Source organism: Schistocerca nitens, chromosome 10 (genome assembly GCF_023898315.1).
Source record: "Schistocerca nitens isolate TAMUIC-IGC-003100 chromosome 10, iqSchNite1.1, whole genome shotgun sequence".
Taxonomy (NCBI): Eukaryota; Metazoa; Arthropoda; class Insecta; order Orthoptera; family Acrididae; genus Schistocerca; species Schistocerca nitens.
This window is the reverse complement of record NC_064623.1, coordinates 114,319,695-114,335,222: the sequence shown is the minus strand read 5'-3', so window position 1 is coordinate 114,335,222 and position 15,528 is coordinate 114,319,695. Positions and strand designations below refer to the sequence as shown.

The following is a 15,528-nucleotide window of genomic DNA, read 5'->3' as shown; positions in this document are numbered from 1 at the left end:
GGACTCCAAACCAGTTGGTACAATGCATGATGATGTCTAAAATGTTTACATAAGGCACCTACATTAAAAATAAAACTCAAATGACTTTCCCTTCAGCCACAACACACGGAGGAAACACAATTTCTCACATCAACAAGAAGTTTGTGCACCCCCTTCCCCCTTCCCCCCAAGTGCAACGGAATATCGCATAAATCATTTCATAAAACCATCTTGCACTGCTAGGCGGACTAATGATAGTACTCTCTGCAGCACCCAGCCGAGTCAGACATTCACTCTAGCAATCGATGACTTACAGCCAACAACACAACTGAGAAACTAAAATACTAAAACCTTTCAAAGAATAGTTTAGTCACTGACATCCGTAGGAGAGCTGTAACAGAAGTTAGTTATCAAACAAGTCTGACTACTGCCACATGTGGTAAACATAATTTTTTTAATGACCACCACTACAGTCTCCACCTCTTAATATCACTAACAGTGGACTTGGGCACACGTAACTACCCAGAAACCTCTGCCTGAATACGAAAGTTCCTGGGCCCTGTTCAAAACTTGTCAATTTTATTCATTGATTCGTAAGGTGGCCAACACATTGATTATGTATTCATGTTGCACTTGCATTTAGCTACCATCAGGCACATATCCAGATATGACACACACAATGTATTCAGTAATGTGCAGAGATTTTTGGACACTAAGTTTACAAATCAGTGTTCTTCATCAACTTATGAGATATGCAACAAATAAATGATTAAAGAAGTTTCAAAACCTAAAGTTCATACCAGAGATGCCATCTCATCTTTGAGAGAATCTTTTGGCAGGTGGCACAGGAAATCATTAGTTTTGGACGGAAAATACAACAGAACAACAATCTGTCTCTTCAAACATTAAATGGACAAATTTAAGTTCTCACACTCGACCCTGGGTTACTACCTATACTATCCACACACTATATTTTCAAAACCTTCCTCTGACGGATACAAAAGAAAGAAACAAATACTTGAAGCATGATGTGTTTGATTCCTAACTTCATTGCTTCTTTCTAAAGACTTCAGTCTCCTTTTTTTTGACGGTTCAGATTTCTTTTCCCACTCAAAAATCAATACTTTCAGTTTTCATTTTCTCACATACATTTTGCAATCACTTATATCAGGTCAGCTTCCACACCTTTTCTACAAGAAGGAAGTGCTCTGACAGTGGACCTGGGCACACATAACTACTCAGAAACCTCTGCCTGAATGTAATGATTCACGCTTTTACAGTTACATACTGTTCCTGCCATATTCAATTTCCATTCATGGCACAATCACCTCCAAAAAAAGTCCATGACCTTTCACTTTAGATGCATCTTACTCATATTTAACTTCACAACAATTCTGAACTGTGATTTTAACACAGCACTGTAACATAAATTTGGATGTTTTATGCTTTTTTATCAAGCCATTTCAATAACGAGAAGTTTCTGAACTCAGCCTTGGTTAGCAGACATTTGTAACTTATTTGATACAGATTAAAATTATCTACAATTACATTTGATAGTTGCAGTAACAGGAAATTTATCTGTAAAAAGACTGTCTCGACAATAATAACTTTCAGAGTGACAAACATAAATATAATTTTGTCCTAGGGATTCTACTCATGCAGGTATAAAGCAGTCAAGAAATCATTTATCATTAGAAACAATTAACATGACTACAAAATTGTGTGCTTTAGGGTGCTCAGCCGAACTCTCGGTTCCATTTTTCTGCACAATATTTCAACAGCCAAACCAGTCGCCTTCTTCAAGTGAAGAGAGCTGTGGTAATATGCGTACTCGCTGACTGGACTCCAACTACACTAATGTATTGTTAGGGTTTTGTCTTCATTTATGCTCTTGATACTTTTTCCATTTTCCAAATCTGCACTGTTGTTCCATGAAAGCCACATTCTCTCAGCACTTTTTAGCTCTTGGGACAAGATGGCCAGTGAGATCTTAATAAATTGAGTGCCTGACCCAAAATCTTATTTAAATTGAAGCCACTGTACCAGTTTAGTATGTTTTCTGATGTCTTTCCTACATATTTAATTTTTGTCACTGATGGAACATGGTACACAAACCTGATTTCTGGAGGACTAAAACATCTTTACCATTACAAAGAAAATGTTTAAGCTTTGCTGACAGTAGCAACATACACTGGACAGCACACTTCCAAAGGAGTCTGTGGATACCGCCAGAGATTGGGCCAGTTACAGACAGATAACAATTCTTGGGATTCTCTTTCTTCCTCACTTTCAACCCTTTCCTCAGGCACTGTCTATTTTTACTGCAATACCAGCTCCATTTTTCAATCTGAGTACAGATCAGTGGGAGCACTATTCATGAGTTGCAATTCTACATCTACATACATCCTCTGCAAACCACTGTGAAGTGAATGGCAGAGTGTACTTGGCAAACATCACACATTGGGTTACTTCCCATTCCAATTGCGTATGGAGTGTGGGAAAAATGCTTACGTGGCTGTGTGCAGGCTGTACTTGGTCTAATCTTATCTACATGCTCCTTACAGGAGCAATATGTAGAGGGGTGCATATTACCTCTAGATTCTTGACATAACACACACTCTTAAAATTTTGTAAGCAAGCTTTGTAGGATGATTTGTGTCTATCTTCAAGAGTCTGCCAGTACAGGTTTTTCAAAATTTCTGTGACATTCTGCTCCAAGTCAAACAAACATGTGAACATTTGTGTCACCCTTCTTTACACAAGGGTTGCCCAGAAAGTAATGCACCACATTTTTTTTTTTTTTTTTCTCAGCCGAAAGCAATGCTATGAATGTGAAATGTTACATATGTATTATTTGAAGTCTCCTGAGAGAGTGCACCAAGTTTCCGTCACTACCGACAGATAGCATAGCTGCAGAACAGTTTGAAAATGGTGTATGTAGGTGATGTACATTACAAGCAATGTGCCGTCATCTAATTTCTCACTGCAGAGAAAGAAACAGTGGGGAATATTTACAAACGCTTGTGCAAAGTCTACGGAGCACCTGCTGTCGACAAAAGTACAGTTAGTAGGTGGGCATGGAGGGTGAGGTCATCAGAGGGCAGTTCGGTGGAGCTCCACAATTTGCAGTGGTCGGGGAAGCCATCCACGGCTGTCACACCTGACATGTTGCAGCGAGCTGATGTTATCATTTGCGAGGACAGACGCATTTGTGGAAGACATTTTGAAGAAGATAAGGTGATGATTCACACAGTGAAGCACTGGCTCCACCACCGTGACTGGGATTGGTACTGACAGGGCATACCGACAGGGCACGGTGCTGGAGGAAGGCCGGAGAACAGGATGGAGATAACACGGAAAAATTCTTTCGTCTGTGTAATTCTCATTACGTTCAATAAAGAATTGTTGGTGATTCTGGGCAACCCTCGTATTATCCCCAATAGTCCCATCTGGTACAGGCATCAAACATTCGAGGAATTTTCTAAGACTGGATGCACAAGCATTTTGCAAGCATTCACCTTTGTAGAATGACTGCATATTCCCAGATCCTGCCAACGAAGATACATTTGCCACTTGCCATACCTACAACTGATGGTACATTATCAGTCCATTTCAAATCCCTAAAACCTGCTCTGATACTTCGAGGCTCTCCTCATCTGACAGCATTCGAGCTCTACGGACCAGAGTCTTCAGTGTGAAGTTTTTTTGTGAAGGGTGGTTTCTATTTAAACAAGGCTCGCATCCAGCATTCAGTTTATCAAGATACATCTGGCGATCTCATCCACCAGAGCTGGCAAACTGAAAGAATGTGCGTTTTACAGAATAACAGTGAAGGCTCTGAAAAAGAAATGACCACCTAAGGGCACAGTGGATGCCGGGTGTCAAAATCGGCTGAAAATAGTGGCACGACATCGCCAGTAATCACAGTGAGGTCTGAGTCCAGGCAGTGAGTAGAAGTAATGACACAGCTCACACCACGAGAAGGCGACAATTGCATTGGTCACTGCAATATCACAGACAAAAATGGAAACCACCCACCAGCCTAGTGAACACTACAAACCAAATTGTTAATCAATCACATGGAGAAAACATCAGATATTGCATGTTTAGGAAGTATAACCCAACACAAATACAGAGTGCATCATATTAGGAGTGCCAACTCACCTCTGGATGATGAGGTCGTGGACAGTGCACGGTGTCACCGAACTGTCCTCCTCCAGAGTGTTCTCCTGCTGCTCCAGCGACGGAAACCTCCTCTCGCGATCGTCTCCGGTAATCGACGGCTCTTCCGTACACTCCTCGTCGTCGGCTTCGCTCTCACCCCCAGACAGACCTTCCTCTCCGTCGTCATCGTTCACTGCAATGCAGGGGCAACATTCTGAACAGTAAGAAAGATTGTCTACTGCCATCATTCAGTATACAAATCACCAAAGTCTAATAGGTTAGTGACACATGTAATACTTCCCCCTCTTTGCTAATTACTTTCTTTAAATAATGAAATAACACTTGCTTTTTAGATGGGAATAGATCACATATAGTTTTTCTTCACAGATCCAAACTGAGGAGGTAATAAAGGATGTAGAACAAGTATAAAAAGATAATTAAATTAAAGAACGGAGGGGGGAGAGAGAGAAATGCTAGTGTCCCTTCCACAGACCTCAAATAAAATGGTTTTCATGTATGTGGAATAAGTCAAAAAAATCTTAAAAACATATTTTCATTTAAGAGTTAGTAACAAACTTGTTACAAAACCACATAAATGAACAATAATGAAAGGCGCATACAATTATTCTTAGGATATTGTAATCACATACTGTTAAACAGAAAATAAGTTTATGGTACTTATTTACACTGATTACATTACTGCACTCAAGGTGTGCAGAGGTCAGATTTTACCTAACACATTATCTGACAATATTAATAATATGCACACATGAATCAGTTCTACTGACAAATACTGAAGTGGAAGGAGTTGGCCACCAATTACTCCATTAGGCTCCTCAAACTGAACTTAGTTAGCTGCTAAACTTTTACTTTTACTTTTACTGAAACTGTGTTTCCTGAATAATGGACACCTTTCTGGATTAAAGTAAATGACTTTACATCCCTATGAATGTTATTCTCATATCTAATATTGACTCCAATAGCTGAGCTGTTAGTCTGCTTTATTTATGACTCAAGTTCATTCAGGAATATTTTAAAGAGAATCAACATCAGGAAAACTGATGAATATATTGGTAAGAGCTCTGAAGAAATTAAAATCTATTTGCTTTGAATGTGGTAAAATGCTATATACATAAGTGAAAAACTACATTAGTTTGCACGACATCTCACAAGGTTTGCTACTCCTGAGCATATTTGTGTTTTATCAAGTATCACCATCACATTGCCGTTTACTGCCTGCCTATCACAGTACATCACTTAATTTTCATATATGAGGGTTATAACTTGAATAATGATAACTATTTACTTACAACTGATACAAAACAGACGCATATTTCAAAGTTTTACTGTCTTACAAAGTAGGCATCAGCATTGTATATACGCCATCACTAGTGTGTGGAAGCTGCATGATACCTTTAGAAGTGCCAGCTGTGTTGAGGTTCGGATGGAGCATCTATTTCTCGACGAATCTCTGTAGAAGTTTTGAGGCATATGCCATAAAGTGCTTCCTCCAGCACAGAAATCAAGTCAAAGTCACAAAGGGTTATGTACAGGGAGTGTGGTGAATGATACAGCACTTACCAGGCCCATCAGTCGAACAAATCAGTCACAACTTGCAATTGTGCACCTGAACATTACCCTGCAAAATGATCAGTGGGTTCCACAGAAACTGTCGCTGCTTCTTTCTGAAACCTGGTCACAGGTTGCATTCCTAAAATGAACACCAATACAGCACACAGGAGGCCTGCTGTTGGGGAACAGTATGCGTTAGGATAACATCATCACAGCCGTACAGAAGAATCATCGTAACTTTAACACTAACAGGTTCTGACAAATTTTCTGTCTTCATGGAGACCCATGAGGCTATTTCTTCTGATAGGTATTTCAGGTGTGGCTCTTATGATTTGACCTAAGCCTCCTTCATGTAATGATACATCATCATTATCATCATAAACTAAAGGCTATGCCTTGTCAATTTAGCCACGTCCCTCTCTCCATTGTCATCCTCTTCAATTCTTCATATGATTTTATCCCCATATCTTCTTTGATGTTATTAAAATACATTGCTCTTGGCCTGCCTCTTGGTTTTTTCCCTAAAACTTTTCCTTCAAATACATTCTTTAGGAACTGGTTGTCTCTCATTATGTGCCCTATCATTATTGATTTTCTTCTTCCTATATAATTTAGCAGCATTCTGTCCTCATTAACTTCTCTTAAGACCTGTTCATTGCTGTCTCTATCTACCCAGCTTTTTTCATCATTCTTCTCCATATCCACATTTCCATTCCTTCCAGTCTCTTTTTCTCTGCCTTTCCCAGAGTCCATGCTTCACATCCATATGTTAAGACACTCCAGACAAAAGTTTTGGCAAACTTTTTCCTACTTTCTAGGCTTGTATGATTGTCTGTTAGTAAATTCCATTTATTTTGGAAAGCTTGCTTTGCCAAGGCTATTATTCTATTTATATCTGTGATACACTTATTGCCGTCAGAGATTGTGCTCCCCAAATAACTGAAGTTCTCAATCTGCTCTGGATCATCATCATCTAGTTTAATATTAACTTTACCATTTTCTTTTGTCTTCCCTACTACCATAGTTTTTGTTTTCTTCTTATTTATTTTTAGATTAAATTCTCTTAGGATTTTGACAAATTTTAGCAACATAAACTCCATTTCCTTTACTGAGTCAGCAAGTACTAATATATCATCTGCAAAATGGATACAGTGTACTCGTTCCCCATTAATTTTAATTCCTTTGGTTATTCTTTTCAATTTTTCAATGGTTTTTCCAATAAATAAGTTGAACAAATATAGTGATAATGGGAATTCTTGCCTTACTCCCCACCTTATTTTTGCTTTCTTCTTCACATCATTCACTTCTATCTCTGCTTCCTGCCTTTTATACAGGTTCCAGATTAATCTTCTGTACCTCCAATCAAGATTTATTTCCTTCATTGTTCAGAATAATAGTTGCCAATTAACCATGTCAAATGCTTTTTGTAAATCTATAAAGGTCAAGTAGGTTTTCCTATTAACTCCAATTCGTCTTACTAATGCCGTCCTCAGAGCTTGTATTGCCCCCTCTTGTTCCTTTTCTGGATCTGAAACCAAATTGGTCTTCTCCTAGGTTCGCCTCAATTTTCTTTTTTATTCGATTTTTTATTATGTTTAACATTATTTTGGAAGTTTGGGGTAGTAAGGAGATAGTTCTACAGTTCTCACAGTCCAGAGCATTTCCTTTTTTTGGGATTATAACTGTTGTGCTGTTAAGCAAATCTGTAGGTGGTTCTTTTCCATCTTCATAGTACTCTTTAATAAGTTTATATAAGTACTCTTTTGTTGATTCTCCAATTTCCTTCAGTATTTCTGCCGGGAAGTTTCTGTGCCTTAATGATACAGCATAAGAAATTATCTCCTTGTTGTACATAGCATTCTATGTGGGTACGAGCATCATCAAAGTTTCAACTCACACATATATGAAGACTGTTACAAAATTTATGAGACTGATTTTTGCAACCTCTTCTATTTCATAGCATGGTTACTCTCATCAAAACAGTTCCCTTTGAGTGCACAAAGAGTCGATATATTTGGCTCAGAAGTTGCAAACTGTTTAGTGGCTCATATGCATCATCACAGATTTTATCTCGGCTAAATTTCTTTTGATGATTACCAGGAGATTCGAACAGTTAATAAATATTCAACACAACACTGTCGATATTAATTTCTAGTTCTTTTAAATTTAATGTTTACAAACATCAGCTGGTAACTTGGTTATTTCCACCCAGGGCAGCAGCTCACATAAGTTCTAAGTAGCCAACCAAAAAGTAACAAGTGACTATTCATTCACAGATAAGTGGTTGAATAATGTATTTTTATTGTAATAATTGTTATACTGGTAACTAAACATAGTGGTGAATTGGCTGTATGGATATTTTGACACAGAAAATAACACAATGACAACTTCGACAGAGTTCGCACTGCTCAAATGCTTGCCCCCTCTGACTGAGTGACATAGAACTTAACACCATGAAAACTGAGTGACTAACACAGCAATTATATATGTTTTGACTGCTCAACTACAACTGACTGTGGCTTACTGCACAACACCTAATTGTGCAGGGGGCACAGAAATTACAAAATATGAAGCTATCATATTTTCGATATTCACACATAAAAATAGGAAGCATATTAGGCAGTGAAGTAAAGCTGTTTAACCAAAACTGTGTAAACCAAAAATGCCAAAATGAAAGCTACTGTTTTATAAAGTGGAAGTTTTAATGAACACTGGGATTTTCAAAACTCACCAAGAAACTTTAAGGATTTTTTACTGGAATATTTCACAGGGTAACATAACAACGAAAACAATCCATTTTGACAATATAATGTAACTGGATAGATAAAAAGATCTACTCACCAAGCGGCGGCAGAGCACATACATAAAAGAAGGTTGTAATTAGGCCTAATTATAAACTTCTTTTATGTGTGTGTTCTGCCACCGCTTGGTGAGTAGATTTTTTATCTATTCGATTACATCACAGGATAACATCATTCCAAGAAAAGTTATACAGTTTTGGAATCAGTGGAAATATGGCTACAAAATTTTAACGCTGGATTCTCCAAGGGATTACATTTTAAGATTCAAACATTCATGAATACATTAATTTTAAATTAAGTATCACTTTTTAAATGTACGCTGTTCCGAAAACGTAAGATGCCCATTGGAAAGTGGACGATTAGGGCTTTCAATAATGTATGTCAATCCAAAAACAAATTATTATTAGTGAGGTCAAATTTTGAAGAGCATGCCATTTTAGTAAATCTTGAATTCAGAATATGTTAAATAAGGGAAAAGCAACCACTTGTCTACAGCAGACAGATGAGTGACACACAGAAACACGTAATCAAAAATGGTTTTGACACCAGCTTTTGAGCTCTTGTACTTTTTCTAGTGAAAGTACACACATTCATGCGCAAACAACCCCACAGACACCCAAATGCACTACTTAGGGAGATGGGGAGGGGGGGGGGAGGGGGGGAGAGAGAGAGAGAGAGTGTGTGTGTGCGCGCGCGCATGAACGTGTGCGCGCGCGTGTGTGCGCACATGCTAGAAAAATAGCAAGAGATCAAAAGTTAGTGTGGATACCATTTTTGGTTGCATGTTTCTGTGTGCCACACATCAGTCCACTATAGGTGAGCAGTTGCCTTTCCCTTATTTTATGTACTTTCCTTTACTGTTGTAAATTTATAATATTTCTTTATACAAATTATTCCAAAATAAAGTATTTATACCATTTTCAAGAGTGGTCTAATTAAGAATTTGAAGATTTCATATATTCAAGGTAAATGTTTTAGGTGTGGAATAGGTAACACGAAAAAATTATTTTTCGCAAAATTTCAATGTGGTAGTGGTCTGCATACCTATGAACTCCCAGGAGGAGTCGAGTGCCCAGGCTGAAGCAGGTGCCACCGCCCTCTTGGCCGCCCTCCGTCCCCGACCACCTCTCTCTGACCCCGCAACTGGCCCCTGCCGACGTCGTGCCCAGGGCCGACGCACGTCGTCCGCAGACAGTGCCAGCTCCTCGCTGGAGTCGATCCTCTGCAGCTGCCGAGGGGCTGCAGAGCCTGCACCCCTTGCCGCGGCAGCGGACACCAGCGGTGCAGGGTCGGAGTGTCGGTGGGTGGCAGGAACCGGCCCGTGGCGTTGAGGGATCCGCCGCTGCAGCCCGAATGCTGCCAGGGGTGATGACTTCACTGCGTCAGCAGGCTCTGCATAGAATGGGCTTCCCTAAGAAATGAGAAACAAATATGTATAAGTATTTGATAATTGAATTATTTCTCATTGGACAGAAAACACAAGCTTATTTTAATACAATGGTATAAGATATTTTACTCAAAGTAGCGTCATTTAGCAGCTACAACTGTTTCCCACTTTTTGGGTAGCATATGGATTCTGCGAGAAAGAAAGTTCAGGTTATTTTGTGGAGATCCACTCATGGGACCACTTTTAAAGTGTGTTAAAAGATGTGAAATGTTGTTCAAAAGGAATGACATGGGACTGAAAACTGGCAATATCTTGTGAATATGGTGGGAGGGGAGGGGGGTAAGATGTCCCATCGAAGTACCTGTGAGGTTTCCTGCACTCGGTTTGCAACATGTGGTTTGGCATTGTCATGAATCAGAATGACTGTCATATGCCTGAGGATATTGCAGACATTTGTCTTTAAGTGCACACTTCAAATTGAGAAAATATGCTTTATAGTGTACAGAACTCACTGCTTTACCAAACTGCATCAACTCGTGGTACACCACACTGATCAGGATGCATTTTGTCACGCACCTAAAAATTGTCATCTCAGAATCATTAAAACCAATCCCTCAACGAAGTTTCCAACAGAGTACTTTGTTCATACACTTCCATCAACAAACAATGGCTTTCCGCAGCAGATTTCTTGACATGAAAACAGAAAAGTTACACTTCTCATAGATGCCATTCTGTGGGTACAAAACCCAACATGTTACAAGCACTAAACAGATTAGGTTCCTTTCATTCCACTCTAAAGTCACACACAGATCTGAAAGACTAATGTTTTTAGTGCTAAATAGGTCTTGTGTTGCTGTCCACTATGCTGCACTAGTGCAACTACTGCCCTCTCTTCACAAACAGCAAGAATTAATTCAAGTTCTCGATACTTTATCGCTTCCTCATAAAGAGTGTCTCAAGTTGTGTGTACACTGTGAGAACTTTTTTGTATCGGAAGATTTCTCTTAGACTTCCACATTGAAACTCGAAGTTTTCCTGCACCAATTCTTGTTGTACGTGAAAGAAAATTTTACTTTACTGGTTTTCATGGCAACAAATGTCTTTTTTTTAAGTTGTCAGTTGATTTATTAGTGATTATTCCAAGTTATGTTAGTTTTTACAGTTTTATCAATTATTCTGCACTTTATAAGCTCTTTCCCCCTTGGAAATGCCTTCATCACCACCATCCATCACCATTCCACACCATGCCATTCTCACTGTGCAGTGAATTCATGTACGTGAAAGATCTGCATTGGAACACTTCGAAGATTTGTCACTGGAATATAATACCAATAAACTTTGATAGTTATGACACATCATATTTCAAGCAGGATGTTTTTCACACAACAATCACTGTTAACTTGAAAGATGCGAAGTTTTCATCAAAATTAGTCAAAAAGAATTATTATTATTATTATTATTATTATTATTATTATTATTATTACGTAGTATTCTGCCTAGTGGCAGGTCTGTGTCTTCATACAGAGAATTTCTGATGCTAATGTTCCCTACCTTCAGCTTCTTCCTTCAGTCTGCTGTATCTCTTTCCACTTTTCATGTCATCCAAAAGTTGAAGTCTTCTTTTTCCTCGTCCTACCGTTCCTTTAATTTTCCCTTCAATGACTTCGTGTATGAGCCCTCCGTGTCTATGTACGTGTCCGATTCAGTTGGCCTTCCTCTGAAGAATTGTATTCAGAATGTCTCTCATCTCTCCTATTGTTCTCAGTGCATGTTATTCATCACCCGATCGGTCCAATTGACCTTCTCCATTCTCCTCCAGCACCACACTTCGAAACTTTCAAGGTATTTTTCTTCCTTTTCTTCTCATGGCCCATACAGTGCAATGATCCAGATGTAGCACTTCACCACTTTCTCATGGCTCCATACAGTGCAATGATCCAGATGTAGCACTTCACCAGTTTCTTTTTTAATTCCAAGCTTAACTTGCTGGTCAGCAGATTCCCTTTTTTATTGAATGCAGCTCTGGCCCTAGTGATTCTTGCTCGAATGTCACTGGTGCACTGGGAATCCTTTGTCACCAAATTTCCCAAGTACTTGAACTGTCTCACATCCTCCAGTCCTCGATTGTTGACGGTTATCCTAAAAGGTTTCTCACTTGTTGATATCTGCATCACTTTTTATTTTTGATGTCGATTTCTGTGCCGTATTTCCTTCCAGTTTCGACCGACTAGCTCATCATGTGTTACAGCTGTCTTTGATTTTCAGCAAACACTACCAGGTCATCTGCGTACTTGATGGTCTTGATGAGGTGTCGTCCTATCCTCAAGTTTCCTCATCCTCTCAAAGCTTCTCTCGCCAGCCATTCCACACACAGGTTGAAGAGACCCGGCGATAGACAACAGCTTTGCCTGAGACTTCTTCCTGTTTCCACGCTGCTTGTTTCTATGTAGTTTAGCCATACCTTTACTCTTTGTCCCAGGTACAAGTTTACTCCATCTCCTTAAGGATGTTCATCCATTTTATCCAGTTGACTCTGTCAGAGGCCTTCTGCCGATCTATATAGCAAACATGCACTCTTCGTTAACAGCCAAATCTTTCTCCAGCAATATTCACACCATGCCGATGGTGTCTCTGGTTTCTTTTCACTTTCTAAATCCAAACTGGTCCTCTCCTACTACTTCTTCAATTTTGTGTTCCAGCTGTCTGTTGAGTATTCTTGCAATAATCTTTGCTACGTGTGAGATTAAGCTGATTGTTCTGAAATCACTACATTTCTTGGCTTGCTGTTTCTTCTCAAGAGCAGCCATTGTGACATCCAAAAAGCCCTGAACATTCCCCAGTTTTGTAAATTTTGTTTATGAGATGCATCAATGCCTTCAAACCCTGTTTTCAGATTTCTTTCAGAAAATCCACCGGTATGTCATCATCTACTGAGGCTCTTCTCCTCTTCATGACCTTAAATGTCTTCTCTACTTCAGTTGTCAGTATGGTAGGTCCTTCTTCATCTTCGTCAATCTCTTCCTCTGTCTCTATTTCAACGCCTTGTGGGCGATGTTCCTGATAGTAGAGTTCCTAAATATATAATTTCCATACTTTCAGCACCTCCGTTTCTTCAGTAACCATTTATCCTCTAAAGTCTTCTATCCCGAAAGTCCTCACTCCTTTGTTTTATATACCTCTCAGCTCCTTTGTTTTCTGCTACATAAGGTCATGCCTTCCTCTTCTTTGTAGGTCCTCTATTTTGCCACACATTCCTTCTATATACTTTTCTTTTGCTTTGCCCGTTTCTCTTCTGAGTGCGTTGTTAAGTCTTCTATATTCTTTATCATTAACATTTTTACACTTCCTCCTTTCCTCTATCTTTTCCAGCATTTCATTGGTGATCCACGGTTTCCTCGCTCTCTTTGCTTCCTTCCCAACTTCACTCTTTAACGTATTCCATTACAACTGTTTAACATTTCACCATTGCAGAATAGAAGCCTGAATAATCATTGCCAATCAACAAAACATGCATGTACAAATGTGGATCCATATTTATAATTTTTGTAAAATTAAAAACCCACTTTTGCTTTTATGTGAGTGGCAAATACACAGCTTGTAGTGATACATCCCACTCCTTGAATGAGAGGTATCACATCCTTAAATATGTATGTCACAGAAAAGATGTTCATGACAGAGTACCCGATAAGTGTTTACCGTAGTTACTCAAATCTAAGCCGCACTTTTTTTCCGGTTTTTGTAATCCCAAAAACCGCCTGCGGCTTAGAATCAAGTGCAAAGTCAGCGGAAGTTCTGAAATATGTTGGTAGGTGCCGCTACAACTAACTTCTGCCGTTGAATATATGTAGCGCTACACAGGCATGCTTTACAGGCACAAAGATAAATACTGGCGCCAAAACCTCTGCGTCAGTAAAAAAAAAAAAAAAAAAAAAAAAAAGGTGGAAGACGAGCTTTTTTCTCCGCCCGGAATTTCGACCACTGTATTTTCATACATTATCCAACGAAGTAAATACAAATTCCGTATTGTTCATCTTCGAATGTAGCAGCTTTTCAATGTACTACAAAAATCCGACTGGCAAGACCGTTTGCGATGTTTGTCAGTATGGCCAATTCTACGTTCTGATTTTTTTTCTACCTGTGAGAAGAGATGGTTGCTAATGGGAACTTTTGTGAATTCTGAATCACATGCAGTATTCTCTTCACCATAAGAATAATACGAATACAAACATTTTGCCATGTATTGTTTCGTGTTTGCTGCTATTTCATTTAAATCCTGTCTGCCTAATAAACTACGAAACTAGAGTGAGACAACACAAACGCGGAAGTATACACATACCTGTATTTGTATTATTCTTATGCCTAATAGTGATACAGTCAGAAATGAAACACGGCAATTGACTAGATTTTTAAATCTAAGATGACTCTAATTTCTGTGCAGAAAATAATGTACTAAAGAGGCGTCTGCAAAGATTTTCAAACGGAGAAAAATTTTCGCTGAACTCTTGTTCAGAACATGTTCTATCATATGCAGTTTATTATTTGGTTCTTGTTGGTCATTATCAAAGAAAGCAGCAGTGTAAATAACAACAAATAGCAGTCTCTTGCCATTGTTTCGCTACTGAGACAATTACTCTCTCTTTTTTTTTTTTATTGTAAGCGGTGGTAGCACGCACAAAAGCAAACCATGCCGCGAGCGGCGACAGGTCGTGAACATTCATTATCGGAATGTGACAAACAATGCATGACACAGTACAGTAATGCATTTTCAGCAGTGACGAAAACACCTATAACAAAGAGAACGGCAATTATCAGATCAAAGAAAAATAAGCAATCAATTCAAACCAGACGAAGCAAGTGAATAACGAAGGGTACCCGCATAAATAAGGACGGAGCGCCTGACGCATAGCAATGGCTACCTGGTAAAGCTTAACTGCTAAGCTTACGGCTCGAACCAAATTACTGTAGCTGTATAGTGATTCATTCGACCTGAATTCTGGACCAACTTTGTTTCGATTTGGAGGTGCAGCCTAAAACTTTTCTCTCCCCTTGAATTTCGAGTCTCAAATTTCAGCTGCGGCTTAGATTCGGGAAATTATTTTTTCCTTTATTTCGAGTCTCATTTTTCAGGTGCGGCTCATATTCGAGTAAATACGGTAGCTCCCCACTGTTGGGAGGTGTTCTAAATTGCAGGTGGTGATACCAGACCTAACGATCCAGTGGCTGCACAGAAGTGAGCAGCAGTCAGATAGCCCTACCTGCTGAGTTGGAGATTGGAGTTCTATGGTGTGGGCAGTGTGAAAGAAACAGCTCCATGAAATCTAAGAATGCAAAATGTCAAAGATAATAAATTAATTGTAATTGTTAATTGTCAATTTGAATATCACATCTGTTATGTATGTAGTACGAGTTGGCAGCTGTCCCCATTTATCATATACTGATTGTAATTTTCAAGATAATATAAGAAGGCAAATTGAATCTTACTTCTTATTTATGTGGAGGAGTGAATGAGAACAAGAAGTTAATTTTAGCAGCTTTATCTGCAGCCTGTAAAGAGGCGAAGTCAGAGCCAAGTTGGAGGAAGAAGGGATACAGATTCAGGGCACAGACTAGCTGGACCCTGATTAA

The 15,528-nt window shown here is 39.1% G+C and overlaps 1 protein-coding gene across 2 annotated transcripts in view; it reads right to left on the bottom strand.

The window, feature by feature from the left end:
- The window catches only part of LOC126209774 (protein sprint), a 308,754-nt gene that overhangs the window by 42,261 nt on the left and 250,965 nt on the right, over positions 1–15,528 (bottom strand). For both annotated transcript variants that reach the window (XM_049938899.1, XM_049938900.1), the window contains 2 exons: positions 9,561–9,927; positions 4,144–4,336 (listed from right to left, as the gene is read on the bottom strand). In XM_049938899.1, coding sequence (XP_049794856.1) covers positions 4,144–4,336; positions 9,561–9,927 — 560 coding nt within the window. The remainder of the gene's footprint in view (positions 1–4,143; positions 4,337–9,560; positions 9,928–15,528) is intronic.